Source organism: Aotus nancymaae, unplaced genomic scaffold (assembly GCF_030222135.1).
Source record: "Aotus nancymaae isolate 86718 unplaced genomic scaffold, 86718_ANA_hifiasm-v0.15.2.pri h1tg000063l, whole genome shotgun sequence".
NCBI lineage: Eukaryota > Metazoa > Chordata > Mammalia > Primates > Aotidae > Aotus > Aotus nancymaae.
Window position 1 is genome coordinate 211,096 of NW_026988477.1, and position 18,051 is coordinate 229,146.

An 18,051-nucleotide genomic window follows, 5' to 3' on the forward strand; every position below is an offset into this window, starting at 1 on the left:
GACTATGTGCGTGCCTGTGTTTGTATGTGTATGTATGTGTGAGTGTATGTGTGACTGTGAGACTGTGTGCCTGTGTGTGTATGTGTGAGTCTGTGTGACTATGTGTGTGCCTGTGTGTTTGTGAGTGTGGGTGTGTGACTCTGCAGGATGCCAGTGTTCAGAAATCCACGTGAGGATGAGGCTGACCCAGCAGAAAACCAGAAGATGCCACCAGGCTTAGCATCCACTCAAGCAGCTGTCACCTGAGGCCCAGGACACGTAACACAGGCCACACGCTAGAGCGCCCTTCTGAGGTAGGTTCGGGCACCATCTGTGTCAAGCCACACGGAGCATCACTGAGAGTCTCTCAAACACCAAGGACACCCTAAGTCCTCCCAGCATCCAGGGCACCAAGCCCGGCAGTGCCCCTGCTCTGAGGCCACGCGGCACAGCTATGGGGGGCAGGGGCAGGGCAAAAGGTACTCAAGGGCACTGCTCTCACCCAGCCCAGCAGCTCAGGGTGCTAGAAATGAGTGCAGGGCAGAGGAAGTGCTGCTGCTCGTCCCACCAGGAGAACAGGAAGCAGACGAGGACAGACGACAGACAGCTTTCAGCCCTCGGAGGTCTCAGCACAACACAGGCATGCAAACAGCAGCAGCGGGGCCAGGCCTCGCCAGGTGCAGGGCCCTCCTTGAAGGAATCCCCTGAAGGCTGATTCCTGCAGGGTCTCTTGTGGTGGAATCAGACTGGCTGTCAGGTCTAGCTGGTGGGCTGAGGATGAGGGCCCACAGCTGCACCCCAGGCAGGGACCACAGGGGCTGAGGCCTGGACGCCTTGGGCTGGCTTGGGCTCGCCGCCCCTTGCCACATGTGAGGGCTGCAGCCTGCTTGAGTTTAGGATGCTGGTGCCGGAGCTGATGCCTGGCTCCGGACCTACCGTGAGGCACAACACCTAGGGGTCCCCCAGGAGAAAAGAAGCTCTTTCCTCACGTAGGAATCATCGTGGTGCTCAGGCCGACAGCGGATGTCGATGTACCCTGTGCCCAAGGATGCCCGTCTTCAGCCTTGTTCCTGCACAGCAGTGTCTCCAAACCAGGGACAGGGCGACAGGTAAGGAAGTGTCCAGCCCTCCTTTTCAGGCAGCCTGACTCACTCTCCATGACTGCCCGGGGCCCTGGTAGCCTCTTCTCCAAGGTCTCAGCCTGGATGGGAGTGGACACCCTCCCATGCCCCCAGGAGGAGGCAGGTCTGGCAAGCAGCAGGGGCCAAGGGGCAAGTGCTGACCTCTACGGACAGCAGAGAAGGTAAGTCCTAAAGAGAATCACCCAAGGCCTGCACGAGGCCAGGAGCTGAGCATACCACTCGCCCCTCTGCTGCAGACCACCCACCGGCAGAGCTCACAGAGCCCTGGCAGCAACCCCTGGACCAAGCAGCCAAACTAAACAGACTAAATAACTAATGGACCAAATAACTGAATTAGCCAAGATGAGGAAAGATTGAAATTAAACAACTGAGGACTGAGCCCCGGCTTCTGCGTGACGGCCACTGTGTCCGCAGCTGCCGGGCTCCCCTTCCATCCCTGCCTGAGTCCTTGGCGGGCTACAGCCTCTTCTAGCTGCTTCTGCCCTAAAGACCAGCACTTTCTGCTAGGCTGGAGACAGGCTCTCCACAAACATCATCTTCCTGGTGATGTCCAGGCAGGATCAGGGCTGGTATGGGTGTGCACACACATGCACACACTCAGCACATGCACTCACACACATACTCTGTGCAACTCTCAAATGCACACGCATACACCTAGCACACTCATCCACATGCCGACATGCTTACACAGCAGTGCAGACACATGTCGCTACAGATGTACGCTGTGCTCTGTGTTCCCGGCAGGGCGGGTAGCCGGCTGAAGAGCAGGGACCCACCCATCAGCACAGGGAATGGGATGTGTGGGGGTTGGGTGTGCAGCCAGATGAGCCCAACTCAGCTGGGCCCAGAGAACAAGCTTCCAGTAGGGGCATCTCTGCACTCTGTGGCCCACCCTATGACCAGGCCATGGGCCAGACTTTCCTGCCTCCCTTCCCAGGGACTGACCCCATATCTCAGCTCACTGCAGCCTTGAGCCCTGGGCTGGACACTTTGCCCAAACTCTAAAGCCCCTAACACCTCCAAACGTGCTTCTGTGGAATGAGCAGTTTTCACAACAAATTCCTCTAAACTCGGTCCTAACACCAAACAGTTGCAGAGACATTTTTGGAAACTGCAGTAAGTCTCTCGGGCTGCTCAGGTATCACCTAGAATCTCTTGGCTCATAAAATACATTTCAGAAAAGCTGTGCATAAAATCAATTTCCTGACTCCTCCCCCAGCTGATTCACAGCTGCCTGGAGAGGGGCTTGGAACCACCCTGAGGCCATCCGGGGAGTAAAGATCACGGCAGAGACAATCCCGCCATCATGTGAGGGCTGTGCCTGGCCACCCCTGGCCCTGCTCACACTGAGAAAAAGCCCTGGAGCCCCCGGTGAGCCCTTTGCTCCAAGGTTCCTGCAGGGAGGGAGCCATTTCCTCTCATCCCAGTTCCAGGGAGGAGCTGTGTCCTCACCGGCCAAGGCCAGGGGCCCTCTGAGGAAGCCTCTGGAAAGGGTGCCCTGGGGAGGGCCCAGCCCCACTGCCACCCCACGATCCGCTCCCAGGAGCCTTACGCAGCGATGGAAATGTTCGCGGCAGACATGGGGCTGACTTCGGCCACTTCTTTGGCCTTTTGCAGAGCAAGCTTCTGATTGGCTGCTTCTTCCATCTCCTCTTCATCCTGTTTGAGCAAAGAGATGTCCAGTTCCCCTCACAGTGTTGCAGACACTTTAACACCATCAGCTCTTCCTTTGGGGGCCTCAAAAACACATACATAGTGCAGCTCTGTCCAGTGAAGACAGGCAGCCAGCCCTGAGTTAACACGGACCCCCACGACCCATTCCACAGGAGCTCTCCGGGGCCTCCCTTTCTGCATCTGAGACTCAAAGGTGATGGTCGCTGGGGTTCCTTCCTCGGTGTCCTCTTGCTTGTGCCATCTCCCTGGAACTCACAGGTGACGGCCCCACTTCTGTGCTATCCTGACCTTACTCTGAGCTCCAGCCCAGGTACCCGGCCACTGCCTGGACATTGCTGTTTGTTTTTTGTTGTTGTTGTTTGTTTTTTTAGAGACAGGGTCTCGCTCTGTCACCCAGGCTGGAGGGCAGTGGCACAATCTCAGATCATGGCAGCCTCAACCTCCCAGGCTTAAGTGATCCTCTTACCTCAGCCTCCCATGCAGCTAGGACTACAGGCACGTGTCATCATGCCTGGCTAATTTTTATTTTTAATTTTTTTTTTTTTTAGATGGAGTCTTGCTCTGTCACCCAGGCTGGAGTTCAGTGGCACGATCTTGGCTCATTGCCACCTCCACCTCCCAGGTTCAAGTGATTCTTCTGCCTCAGCCTCCCTAGTAGCTGGGATTACAGGTGCATGCCATAACACCTGGCTGACTTCTGTATTTTTAGTAGAGATGGGGTTTCACCATGTTGCCCAAGCTGGTCTCGAACTCCAGACCTCAGGCGATCCGCCAGCTTCAGCTTCCCAAAGTGCTGGGATTACAGGCGTGAGCCATTGTGCCCAGCCTGATTTTTTTTTTTTTTTTTTTTTTTAGAGACAGGGTCTCATTATATTACCCAGACTGGTCTTGAACTCCTAGGCTCATGTGATCCTCCCACCTCGGCCTCCCAAAGTGCTGAAAGTACAGGGATGAGCTACCACACCCAGCCTTCAGCTTGTTTGTACCATGGCACCTCAAAGCTGCCCATCGAAATGCAAATCTGTCCCTCCTTTTGTCCCACCTGTCCTCCCAGGAGCATCTGTCACACCTGAACAAAGCCAAGAGCAAGGGCGAGAGGCCCAGCACTGCCCACAAGCACTGCCACCACGAGGGTGCCCAGTGGGGCCACGCGCCACCTTCGAGCTTTTCTACCTGGACCCAGAAGATCACGTCTGTCCCTGTGTCCCGAGCTGCGGCTGTGAGAAGCCCCTCCCTGTCTCCCCCAATCCTAGGTGACCACTTGCAGTGCCTGGCCCTGAGCTTCACATGGCTCCTGCCCTCAGGGCTGGGCTTATGTGCCTGTGTGCAGGCAGGTGCAGTTTCCTCTGCCCGTAGCCTGGGAAGGGGAATGGACATCTAGCAGACCTCTGACCCTGACCCCAAGTCACGAAACAAGACCAACACGCTCTGCACCTGGGTTTCAGATCAGTAGTTCTGGGATAAGACCACAGGCCCCAGAAAGGAAGCTACTACTTCCATGTCGTCCATCTAAAGAGCTGGGGCCACCACTGTCTCCTCAAAATCCCGAAGCCCAGGCCCACCTGGCTCCCCTGGGAGCTAGCATTCCCAGCATTCCCTAAAATGTCCTTGAATCTGCTTTCAGGGCACAACACTGGCAAAGAAGAAGTCCCTTGTTAGCTGCCTGCAAATCTTCCTCCACAGAGAACAGACCTTTAAACCTCAAGCCCAGAGAGCAGGCAAAGCCAGACCCAGCATGAGACAGCCACACCCAGGTCCCTCCTCGAGGATCTGGCTCCATCCAGATTCCCAGCCCTCTGGAGCAGGGACTTCGCCAGTCACTCCAGACAGTGTTCTGAAGTCCCCTGGAAAGTCTACAAACAAATTCAAGTTTATCCCCACTTCAAAAAATACACAGTGCTGCCATACACTGTGGGAGTATAAAGGAAGGGGGTAGTGGAGCCATAACCTTTTGGGGCTCTTGGCCAGTCCAGAAAAATTCCCCACAGCCAGACACAGACAGGCCTCCAGTGGCCCCAATTCTCAGAGAAGAAATTCCTAAATTAGGCCAGTTATGTAAAAGGGGGCCACCGATGAGGGTTACATGTGTGAGGATGCAAGGCCCCAAGGACACGGCTTCCTCCATGCAGCCTCCCTTGCAACAGAACCCAGAGACAGTGGGGCCCCAGCACCCCAGTGCAGCCCACCCAGGACATGGCTTCCTCCATGCAGCCTCCCTTGCAACAGAACCCAGAGACAGTGGGGCCCCAGCACCTCAGTGCAGCCCACCCAGGACAGCTGGGGCCCTGGGCTCCAAGGCAACCCCGGCACCAAGGAGGGCTCTGTGGGTGCTTGGGCTCCCCCAACCCAGGTGGCCCAGGCGGAAGACAGGAACAGGCAGAAGCTAGATATCAGAGCGCCAGGGAGAAGTCCAGGCCCCCAGGTGCAGCCATGACCCAGGTCTGGAGGCGTGGGGGTACGAAGGCTGAGCAGAAGCAAAGGGAGGCCCAGGCTGCAGCTGACACTGCATGGACCATGCCTTCCCAGAGCTGGCCGGAGGGAGCAGGGATACCCGTGCAGCACACACTCTTGGAGAAGCTCCGTGGCACACCTGCATCTCTGCTGCCTGTGGACAGAAGTCCTGAACCTGTCTCTCTCAGCCCGGAACAGGGAAGGCATTGAGAGACGCTGGACTGGAGTGACGAACTGTGTCAGACCCCTAGACGTGCACAGGTGTACACAGACACCTGTCCAGCATGGTGCACAGGCACAAGAGGACACACAGTGACACGCACACAGAACAGCACCCACGCAGGCACATGCTGACGTACACAGCATGCACGCGGGACATCTGCGGCGTGGTTCACGCTAAACCAGAAGGCAGCATCCCCTCTGCCAGGAGCTGGGGCTTGAGTCAACGCACAAGCCTGAGACTGAGACGGCAGGTGGCCCAACCACAAGTGTCCAGGGCTGAGGGGAGCGTGACCAGACGGGGGCTGTGTCATCAAGAGGGATACCACAGAGGGAGACATGTACAATCGCATCCCCTGCGGGGCTCAGGGATGAGAGGAATGGCACCCGCTGGGCACTGCCTGAAGCAGCAGCTGTCCCACTGTGGCACAGCTGTGCTGGGACAGGGCCACCAGCTGCTCCTCCTGCTCAGGCCCCTCCTGCTCCCAGCACGCCCTGCCGTTCAGGCTGTTCTTCCCAGTGCTGGCTTCTCTGAGAGCCTGCCCGTCCATCTGCCTTCAGGGCTCTGGCTCTCCCCGCAACCTCAGCTCCAGCCTCCAGCCCCTGAGTAGCACATTAACCTCTGCCTGCCAGGACCCAAGGAGATGCTCCTGGACAGGGGACACACGAGGCCCTAACCCAGGACCCAGCCTCCTCCTGACTGCAGCCACATCCAAGTGATACGGGCTGACAGCAACCACCCCTCCCTGTCCCCACTTACCTTAGTCAGCTCCTGGGCGTTGGCCAGGTTGTCCACAGCAATGGCCAGGAAGACATTCAGCAGAGTATCTGGTTGGGTCCAGCTAAGGAAGAGAACCTCTGCCCCACATGGCCCCGAAGTCACCTCCCCAGATCCCAACCAGCCTCCAGCCTCCTTCCCTTGGCACCTACCAGCTCCCCCAGGCCCCATCCCCAGATACACTCCAGCCCAGCCAGTAGGCCCTCCAGCCCCGTTCCCTCCTCACCTCCAGCCTCTCTGCCAATCCCGCCTTCACTCCGCCTCCCATCACCCAGCCTTCCTAATGCCTACCTGAACCTCTTTTCCCAGCCCAGCTCTTTCTGGCTGACTGTGCAGGCGCAAAGCTCAGAGGCTGTGCTGGAGCCATCTGCCTCTGCCTGCTAAAGAGGGCCCACGGTGTGCCTGCTCTGTTCCCGTCTCCAGAGCCCCAGCCAGCACAGGAAGCCTCCCCACAAACAGCTCCTGCTCCACGGGCTCCAGGTGGGGCTCCACTGCCTTCTGGGTCCTATGAGCAGAGGCCACCTAAGACAGACCGTGAGCATGTAAACCTACCCATAGCCAGCACATGCCAGGCCCAGGTCCTAGGCCCACAGACGCCACCTAGTGCTACCTCCCCTCCTTTTCCACTTCCTTTGCCCGCATGGTATCCTGGGGCCTCTCCCTCGCGGTGTCCCCCCTCGAGATCGCAGGAGTCATGTCAGGCCACAAACATGGCAGATGGCATAATCTGGTTTCCGGGACTGCATCCCTCCCTGAAGTGACCCCCCCAGGAGCCCGGTGCGAGGTGCTGCCCCACCTTTTAGAAATGAAGAAACCAAGGCCCAAAGGGAGCACCCCCCACAGGTCCTGGCACAGGCACCGCCTGGGGCGCACGGCCTCCTCCTTGAAGCTTACGGGGCCAGGTCCTTGTCCAGTCACTGACCTGAGTCACGGTGTTTTCCTTTGCAAAAGGGACTCTTCACCGATCACCGCCTTTCCCCAAATGCTCACCTCCCTGCCCCTGCGCAGTTTCCCAGAACCACCCCGACACAGTCAGGACCCCGGCTGTGACCTGGATCTGCCCCTCTAGATCCTGGCCATCTTATCACTCCAGGTTTCTCAGCCCAGGCCCTGCTGACATTTGGGGCTGGGCAATCCCCTGTGGGATGCCAGGCAGCACCCCTGGCCTCCATCCGCTTGAGGCCAGCAGCCCCTCCCCGTCAGCGCTGACAACCAAATGTGACTCAGACGCTGCCAAATGCCCCAGAGCATCTGCAGGAGAGGAAGCCGCCCCCATCAGAACCGCGCACTCCGCGTGATTGAGCCCATTTCACCACAGGCCTGCACAACTCACCCTGCCCAGGCTGCAGCCACTCTCCCTGTGGTGCTGGACTGTGCCAGGCCAAGCAGAGCTGGCTCTGTATGAGGCAAACAACAATGACCCTGGCAGGACAGGTCCCTCTCTGGCTGGACAGGTGCCCCCTCCCTGAGGCTCAAGGGAGCCCATTCCCCAGGGCAGAACCTCACAGGCAAGTCCACGCAGACCTCAGCAGAGCCTACAGGATAGGACACTGAGGCCAGGCTGACACCTCCAGGCACCAGCCACAGCCACTGACACCCTCAGAGGCCTTTCCATGCCCAGAAAGCAGGACCAAGGGCCATGCCCCTTGGGACCCAACCAGAGGGCCACACGGGTGTTGCAGACGTGACGGTGAGTAGACAGGGAGGGGGACACTCGTGGCCAGCATGCCTGGCCTGAGTGTCAGGGTCAGACTCAGCTGTGGCAAGCCACTGGTCACTGCTCTGTCTCGAGGCAGGGCACCTCCTTCTGGACACTGCTGTCCTGTCTGAGGCCTCCAACCCTCTCTGACGACCGTGGCTGCCTTTCTTTGGTGCCTCTGGTGCCAGCCCCATGGCCACCCATCTCCAAAGCAGAGCCCCTCCTAGGCTCACACTCAGCTTCCCGGGGAGGTTGGATCCCCTACTCTGGGGCCCAGGACCTGAGCTGCAGCCTAAGGACCACCCCATGACTAACGAGGCTAAGACAGGAGCCTCTGCTGGGCCAGCCTAGGAGAGGTGGAGCAAGGAATAAGGACCCAGGGAGATGGAGACAGGATAAGAAGGTGAGGTGTGCAGGGGCACCGAAGGCGCTGGCACCGGTGAGGCAGAGAGACGAGGACAGATGCGCCGGATGGAGTGGCCAGGCATGTGGCGGCCATCGTGTGTGAGAAGGTCAGGGGAGAAGCAGGGAGAGGAGGTCGACTGTGAGACGTTGTCTCCAGCTCCTCAGGGCCTCGCAGAGTTTCTGCCACAGTGGTTCTCAAATTGGTTCTCCCCAGGCCAGCAACACTGGCTCCCCGGGCAGCCTGTGAGAATGCACATTCTCAGGCCCCAGCCCAGCCCCACTGCCTCTGACACCCTGGGCTACGGCTGGAATCCAGGCTTACTATCCCTCAGGGGACTGTGATGCTCAGGTGACTTTGAGAACCAGAGACACTTCTAGGCCTGAATTTCCCTCCCAGTGAGGGGGGGACCTGCACTCACACTGCCTGTCATAGCCCTCACCCCTGCCTGCCCTACGAACGCTGCGGTTCCCCCTCCAGATCTTCCTCGGTCCCAGCCCTGTCCCCATCATGGTCCCTGGCTGAGGCAGAGCTCACCACTGGCTGCTGGGCTCGTCCTGACCCCCACAGACCCACCCTCTGACTCAAGGTCCCGAAACAACCCAACTGTCATCCTCTACAGAAAACCTTTCCTTACGTTTCTCTGCAAGGGGGACGGTATCAGTAGGGGGAAGGCTTCTTCTTTGAAGCCCAGTGCCAAAACCTAAGTGCGCAATTAAATCAATGTGAAAGAGAAAACCCACCTGCCCTGAGCGTGAGGCTCCCCGACTGCTGCTCAGAGTCCGTCCTGAGCCTGCTGCTGGCTGCCCCCCCACCTCTGGATACCCCCCAGACGCAGCAGCTCATGCTCCCTCGAGCTGAGCCCCGCAGCCTCCAGACCCCTGCGCTCAGGCCACCTGCAGAACGTTCTCCATCTACACTCAGCTCTGAGAACGCACCTCTCACGATCACGGCCCCCAGTCCTCCCGGAGGAATCCACACGGTGGCCATGGGGAAAAGGAGGGTCAAACACTGACCACCCTCTGCCCCAGCCCCACAGAAGGATACAGTTTCCAAACAGTGTCAGGACAATGAAGTAAAAGGACGAGAACATGCCTTTGCTGACGCCGCCTTGCGATTCGATCCCGTGATACATCACTGCATTCCAGTCCTCTCCCGTCAGGATCTGCGAGGATGGAGAGAACACGAGGCAACCCCCGTGGCTGCCTTCCCCACACACCCCCTCCAACCCACATGGATGCATGCACACCGCCACGTCCACGCGCACCGCCACGTCCACACACGCACATCCAGGTCTTTAGATGATGCTGCTTCCAAAGTCTGGGCATCGCAGAGTCCTCCAGAAAAGCTTCCAGAAGCACATGACTGCAGAACCGGGTCTTAAAAGACTAATAGGCTCTGGGATTTCAGCCAGAAATGAAAAGGGAGCTCCCAGCAGGAGGAGGTGGGCAGAGCCGCGGAGGGCAGCAGTGAGCTCAGGCATGGAGGGACGAAGCAGTGCCGTCCACGTCACTGTGCTGCAGTCGAGGAAGCCGAGGTTCAGAGGAGACTGGGCTGCACCTGGCCACCCGGCAGAAGCAGGGCCTTACGCTCTCAGCTCCTGCCACTCCGCTTGGTGGGTCCAGCCTCACAGCCTGGCTAAAAGCAACCCTTTTAACAGTAGCAAACCCATGTCTGTTTTCTACTTTTTGGAAACATACAAGAAAATAAAATAGTAAACATCGTGTGTCCCCACCCCAAATGGGAATTTTGTCCCATGTGCAATGGTCCCCTCCTCATGACCAACTCCAACCAGGGATCTGGCACAGATCCAAGTCTTTTCTCTTTTTCACTTTCTATTTATTTGTGGGTGTTTTTAAATTTTTTTATCGATACATAATGTTTGTACATATTTTAAGGTACTTCTATTTTGATACATGCATACAAGGTATAATGACCAAATAAGCATAAGGTTTATTCAGCATACCCATCACCTCAAACATTTAGTATTGTGTTGGGAACATCACAAATCTTCCCTTCTGATTATTTTGAAACAGACAACATACTGTTGTTAGCGACAGTCACCCTAACCATGCCATCAGACACCAGGCCTCGCTCCTTCCAACTGTGCTTGTTTCCCTGCACCAGTCTCTCTGCAGCCCCTCTTCCCACAGCCCTCCCAGCTTCTGGTAGCCATCATTCTATCCTCTCCCTCCAGGAGATCAACATTGTGCTCCCACATCTGAGTGAGAACATGTGAAGTGTGTCTTTCTCTGCCTGGCTTATTTCACTTAATGACCTCCACTTCCATCTATGTTGTGGCAAATGACAGGACTTCATTCTTTGTGTGGCTAAACAGTATTCTGTGATACATGTTCCACGTTTTCTGCAGCCTTTCATCGTTGACAGACACTTAGGCTGACCCCGTATCTCTGCTACTGTGAATTCTGCCGCCATCAGCATGAGGAGCCAGGCACCGCTTCGATGTTCCAATTTCCTTTCCTTTGGATAAACCCCCAGCAGAGGGATTGCTGGATCCTGTAGCAGTTGTAGATTTTGTTTCTTGAGGAGCCTCCACACTGTCTCCCAGAACGGCTAGACTAATTTACATTCCCATCAACGGTGTGAGAGAGCTCATGTCTCTCCATATCCTTGCCAGCATTTGTTATTCTTTGTCTTTTTGATAATAGCCATCCCAAATGGGTGAGGTGATGCTCACTGTGGTTTGGATTTGTCTTTCCCTAATGATTAGTGATGTTGAGTATTTTTTCATACATCCGTTGGCCAACTGTATGTCTTCTTCTGAGAAATGTCTATTCAGAACCTGTGCCCACTTTTGAATGAGATTATCATTATTTTTTGCTGTTGAGTTCCTTGTATATTGTGGACCGTAGTCCTTTGTTGGATGAATGGAACCAAGTCTTTAGAGTCCACCACACATCAAACACACATGCATATGCATCAACAGAATACAGGACATGTGCCAAACACGCACAGGAAGGTACCAGACTACACATCAGTCTTCAACTTGCTGTTTTCACTCAATATTACAATTTTGAGGTTCTCTTTTTCTTTTCTTTTCTTTTTTTTTTTTTAAGACAAGGTCTTGTTCTGTTGCCCAGACTGGAGTGTAGTGGGCTCACTGCGACCTCTGCTTTCCAGGCTCAGTCGATCCTCACACCTCATCCTCCCAAGTATTTGTAATTATTCCAACAAAATTCTTGCATACTTTTACTGAGATTTATTTCTGGGTACCTGGAAGTTTTGTTACTACCGTGAACGAGACCTTCCTTATAAACTGAATTTTCTAACTGAATAATACTATTATATAGAAAAGCTGTATTTTTGTACATTTATCCTGTGTTCAGCAACAGTGGTGAATTCTCTTATTGTATCTAACATATTATCTAGGATTTTCTATAGTAAATAATCACACCATTTGCAAATAGTAATAGTTCTTTCTATTCCTTTCCAGTCTTTCTTTTTTCTTTCTACATTAGCTTCGACTGCCTGAACACTAGGCATCCTTATTTTTCTTTTAACAATACTTCTTTTACTATTATCTATAATCCTTGCTATAGTCTCTTTTAAATAACAGCTTTATTGGGATATAATTCACCCATTTAAAGTGTATAATTCAATAGTTTTTAGTATACTCACAAATATGTGTCAATATTATCACAGTCAATTTTAGAACATTTTCATCCCCTCAAAAACAGAAACTCATATCCACTAACTATCACCCATCTTGGCTATAGGTTTTTGGCAGACACTGTTAACCTGACTTTTTTGACTCCTGTCCATTCTTAGTATAACTTCTTTATTGTGAATGAAAGTTGACGTTCATCAATGTTTCACTTTTCTGCATCTATGACATATGTTCTCTTTTAACCCACAGAGGTTAGGAATTATACTGACAATTTCTTGATTACTAGAATGAACACAGTTTAGCTATGCCATTCTTTTTTAATATATGCAGCTAATTTAATTTTTTGAATATTTTGTTTTAGATTTGCAGACATTTGTGATGCAGATAAATAAAACACCAAAATAACAAGACCATAAAAAAGCATATTGTTAAGGAGACTCATGAAGTAGTTAATTGTATAGCAATACTGACCAAGGGGAAAAAAAGCAGAAATAAAAATTATAACGCAAAAAAGGGTCGTAACTATTGGAAAAAGAGAGATTTTTTAAATTACAGAAGAATATTATGGCAGCTCTATGCCATGAGATCTCAATGAATCTTCTTTCATTGGGCAGACATTAGGGTGCCTGCCATGTTGGGCAATATTCAGGTGCTTAGGATGGTCAGTGGACAGAACAAATGCCTTGCCCCACGGAACTTGCATTCTGGTCTGCATTCTGTCCTAAACTATCCTTGCCCCACGGAACTTGCATTCTGGTCTGCATTCTGTCCTAAACTATCCTTGCCCCACGGAACTTGCATTCTGGTCTGCATTCTGTCCTAAACTATCCTTGCCCCACGGAACTTGCATTCTGGTCTGCATTCTGTCCTAAACTATCCTTGCCCCATGGAACTTGCATTCTGGTCTGCATTCTGTCCTAAACTATCCTTGCCCCACGGAACTTGCATTCTGGTCTGCATTCTGTCCTAAACTATCCTTGCCCCATGGAACTTGCATTCTGGTCTGCATTCTGTCCTAAACTATCCTTGCCCCACGGAACTTGCATTCTGGTCTGCATTCTGTCCTAAACTATCCTTGCCCCACGGAACTTGCATTCTGGTCTGCATTCTGTCCTAACCCATCCTTGCCCCACGGAACTTGCATTCTGGTCTGCATTCTGTCCTAAACTATCCTTGCCCCATGGAACTTGCATTCTGGTCTGCATTCTGTCCTAACCCATCCTTGCATGGGTTTGGTGTCAAGGTTGTACTAGCCTCATGAAATGATTTCTTCCCTTCTCTGAAATTGTCTGAGTCAAATCGTTATTTCTTCTTGGAAGGCTTGGTAAAAATCACCTTATAACTGACTGGGCCCCAGGCAGGAGGCAGAAACACGGTAAGAGAGCTCTATCGGTTAAATTTATTTTATTGTTATGAAATGTCCAGGTTTTAAATATTTCTTCTTGAGCTGATTTAATTAATGTCTTCCTATAAAAATGCATGTTTCATCTAACCTTTCAAATCTCACAGCATAAAGTTGCCATAATATTCTTTTGAGGTTAAAAACAAACCTCCTTTTCCTGTAGTTATGACTCCCTTTGGGATTACAGTTTTTATTTGTGCATTTTTTTCCTTGGTTGTCACTGTACAATAATCTCCTTCATGAGTCTCCTTAAGAACGTGCTTGTTATCTTGGTGTTTCAGTGATCTACATCACAAATGTCTGCTCTTAGCATCACCTGCTTTCAACTTTTCTTTGGTTTATTATTCCTTCTTCTAGATTCTTCATATGAGTACTTGCTAAGCCAGGCTCTGTGGCTTATGCCTGCAATAACAGCATTTTGGAAGGCTGGGGTGGGAGGATCACTTGAGCCCAGTAAGTTTGAGACCAGCCTGGGCAACACAGTGAGACCATACCTCTACAAAAAACAGAAAGAATTAGCTAGTCATGGTGGTGTGTGTCTGTTCTCCCAGCTACTTGGGAGGCTGAGGTGGAAGGACCACTTGAACGCAGTTCGAGGCTGCAGTGAGCCATGATTACACCAATGCACTCCAGCCTGGGTGACACAGCAAGACTCTTTTTTTTTAAGAGTACTTGTTTATTTTTTATCCTTTTTTTCTGATAGCTGCATTAAGATGATAAATTTTAAGTATTGTTTTAGGTTCCTCTTACAAGTTTTGATATTGTTTAGTTCTAAATATTCTGTAATGGCCATTGTGATTTCTGATTTCTTCTTTACCGCAAATCCTTTAACTTACAAATATGGAGAAGATATTAAATGACTTTTTATTAACGGTGCCTGTTTATTTAAATACCAAACTTGTGTTCTGTAAGACAGCAATTTTTTTTTTTTTTTCAAGATAGACTTTTGCTCTGTTGCCCAGGCTGGAGTGCGGAAACATGATCTTACTGCAACCTCCACCTCCTGGGTTCAAGTGATTCTCCTGCCCCAGCCTCCTGAGTAGCTGGGATTACAGGCACCCACTACCACACCTGGCTAATTTTTGTATTTGTAGTAGAGATGGGGTTTCGCCATGTTGGCTTCACCATGCCAGGCTGGTCTTGAACTCTTGACCTCAGGTGATCTGCCCACTTTGGTCTCTCAAAGTACCGGGATTACAGGCGTAGTGCACGTGCCCCAAATAATGAATATCCTATTTGCTATCTGTTGAGTACAGTTGTGTATGTGACAATTGGTTCATGCTTTTAGATCCTTTCTAATCTTTTGTCAGTTTCATCGTTCACTTTGACTGAGACATGTTCTCTTATAAGGTGGTAAACTTTTTATTTCTCCCTGTAATTCCGCCCGTTTTTGTTCAATGTCCTGAGGCCATGTTGTTAAGTCCCGCAGGTTCATGCCCTGAAGTATGTTCCTTCTGGTGGCGTCCTCTTTTCATCATGTAATAATGCCTCTGTCTTCACCTTCACCTGTATTTCGCCTGGTATTAATACACCAGCTTCCTTTTTTTTTGTTTTTTTTTGAGGCGTAGTCTTGCTCTGTCGCCCAGACTGGAGTGTAGTGGCACAATCTCAGCTCACTGCAACCTCTGCCTCCCAGGTTCAGGCAATTCTCCCACCTCAGTGCCAACACGCCCAGCTCATTTTTCATATTTTTAGTAGAGACAGGGTTTCACCATGTAGGCCAGGCTGGTCTCGAATTCCAGACCTCAAGTGATCCGAGCACCTCGGCCTCCCAAAGTGCTGGGATTACAGGCATGAGCCACTGTTCCGGGCCTACACTAGCTTTCTTTTGGTAAATGTTTAGTTAGTTCATCTTTTCGTATCCCTTTATTTTTCAATTATAAAAATATTTAAACACTCAGAAAGATGCAATGAATAATTTAACAAACCTCTATGTACCCACTACGCAGCTTAAGAAATAAAACATCAAAATGTGGTTTGAACTCCCCAGTCTCATTCCTCTCCCTTTCCCAGCTCCCAGCAAGTCCCACCCACCACCAGGAAAACCATGTCATGGATTTGGTGCTCCTCATTGCTGTGCAAGCGTTTACACTTTTACTACATACATATCATAAACAGTATATGACATCGTTCTGCACATGGTTCATCCTTAAATAGAAACATATGCTATGAGTACATTTAGTTCTAGGGCATCCATTTTCCCTTCTGCACAAATAGATCACTTTTCTCTCACCCATTCCCCGGATGGTGAACATGCAGCTGATTTTCAGTTTTTCGTTATGACAAATGCTGCTGCGAGGATGGCTTTGCAGGTTTCCTTGTGCGCTTGGGCAAGGAACTTTCCAGGGCATACACCTGGCAGGAACTGCTCGTGCCAATTCCAGTGGACAGGATATAACGAATTACTCTTCAAAGTGGTTCTATCAACCCATCAACAGCGTAAAGAAACCCTAATTTCTCCACTTCTTCTCTAAACCTTAATATTGTTAGATTCCTTACTTTTGGCTAAACTGACAGGTGGAAATGGTTGTTTCATCGCAGGTTTAATTTGCATTTCCCTGACTGCAGTAAAACTGATCATAGTTTTTACGGAGTTTTTCATCAGCCTCGTTTCTTCTCCTGTGAGGTACTTGTTTTTATACTTTGTCCGTTCATACTACACGTCTTTTAATCTGTCTAGAATTCATTTACATACTTGGTACAAAGTAGGAATCCAATTTCATGTTTTTCTACATAGATACCATTTGCAATGACAGCACTTGGGTTTTCTGTGTATAAATATTTCATCTGTAAACAAAGACATTTTTCTTTTTTGTCAATCCTGAGAATGTTTATTTCATTGTTTCTTGTTCTACTGTGCTAAGACCCCTGATACTAATGTAACCTGCTAAGAGGTTTTATTTAGAAGGAATGTTAGGTCTAATTTTTTTTTTAGAAAAAAATTTTCACAGACATTTGAAGCATACACAGAGTGCAGCACTATGAGCCCTATGTGCCCGTCACCCAGTTTCAGCCATCAGCAACATGTGCCGTCTCATCTCTGCTTTTCTCACCTCTGGCTGACTGTGCTTGTGCTTTCTCTGACCATACAGGGTTTTTATCCACCTTAATCTGTTAGTGTGACAAATTACATTCATAGGTTTTCTAATGTTGAATTATCTTGCATTTCTAGGAAAAATTTCAGCCAATTATAAAAATAATTTTTAAGAATATCTAGATTGGCTGGGTGTGGTGGCTCACACCTGCAATTCCAGCACTTTGGGAGGCCGGGGCGGGCAGATCACGAGGTCAAGAGATTGAGACCATCCTGGCCAACATGGTGAAACCCCATCTCTATTGAAAATACAAAAAATTAGCTGGGCATGGTGGCGCGTGCCTGTAGTCCCAGCTACTCAGGAGGCTGAGGCAGGAAGAATTGCCCTGAACCCAGGAGGTGGAGGTTGCAGTGAGCCGAGATCGCACCATTGCACTCCAGCCTGGGTAACAAGAGCAAAACTCCATCTCAAAAAAAAAAAAAATACAAAAAATTAGCTGGGCATGGTGGCACGCGCCTGTAGTCCCAGCTACTTGGGAGGCTGAGGCAGGAGAATTGCTTGAACCTGAGAGGCAGAGGATGCAGTGAGCCAAGATCACACCACTGCACTCCAGCCTGGCGCCTGGTGACAGAGTGAGACTCTGTCTCAAAAAAAAAGAATATCTAGATTTTATTAGTTTCCCCCTGGATACTTTGCTTCTGTGTTTGCAGCAGTGAGCTGTATTTTTCTTTCCTGATAGTGTCCTTGTTTAGTTTTTTTATTATGAAGGTTACTCTAGCTTCAATGAGTGGCGAGTTATCCTTTTTTATATTCTGTGGACGAGTCTGTATAAAATTGGAATAACTTCCTAAATAGTAGAATTCACCCATAACACTATCTGAACTTGGTAACTTAAGTAGGATATTTTTAATTATTAAATTTCTTTTTAAATTATTTTTTATCTCAATAGATTTTTGGGGAACAGGTGATGTTTGGTTATATGAGTAAGTTCTTTAGTGACGATCTCTTGAGATTTTGGTGCACCTGTCACCCAAGCAGTGTACGCTGTACCCAATATGTAGTTTTCTATTCCTAATCCCCCTCCCACCCTTTTCCCCCAAGTCCCCAAAGTCCACTGTATCATTCTTATGCCTTTGCATCCTCATAACTCAGCTCCCACTTAGAGAGTGGGAGAACATACAATGTTTGGGTTTCCATTCCTGACTTACTTCACTTAGAACAGTAGTCTCCAATTCCATCCCAGTTGCTGCAAATGCCATTATTTCATTCCCTTTTATGGCTGAATAGTATTCCATAGTATACTGGCATATACTACATTTTCTTTATCCACTCGTTGACTGATGGGCATTTGGGTTGGTTCCATATTTTTGCACTTCCAAATTGTGCCGCTATAAACACGCATGTGCAAGTATCCTTTTTCGTATGATGACTTCTTTTCCTCTGGTTAGACATCTAGAAGTGGAATTGCTGGATCAAATGGTAGATATATAGGTTTTAGTTCTTTAAGGATTCTCCACATTTTCCATAGTGGTTGTACTAATTTACATTCCCACCAACAGTGTAAAAGTGTTCCCTTTTCACCACGTCCACACCAACATCTATTATTCTTTTATTTTTTGGTCACGACCACTCTTGCAGGAG

The 18,051-nt window shown here is 50.5% G+C and overlaps 1 protein-coding gene across 3 annotated transcripts in view; it reads right to left on the minus strand.

The window, feature by feature from the left end:
- CACNA1B (calcium voltage-gated channel subunit alpha1 B) overlaps positions 1–18,051 on the minus strand; it is a 251,939-nt gene that overhangs the window by 121,912 nt on the left and 111,976 nt on the right. For all 3 annotated transcript variants that reach the window (XR_010338694.1, XM_064366034.1, XM_064366033.1), the window contains exons 16-18: positions 9,393–9,510; positions 6,226–6,293; positions 2,674–2,780 (exon numbers count right to left, since the gene is read on the minus strand). Coding sequence is in view for 2 of the 3 variants with exons in the window: in XM_064366034.1 (XP_064222104.1) it covers positions 2,674–2,780; positions 6,226–6,293; positions 9,393–9,510 (293 nt within the window). In the remaining variant the exon portion in view is untranslated. The remainder of the gene's footprint in view (positions 1–2,673; positions 2,781–6,225; positions 6,294–9,392; positions 9,511–18,051) is intronic.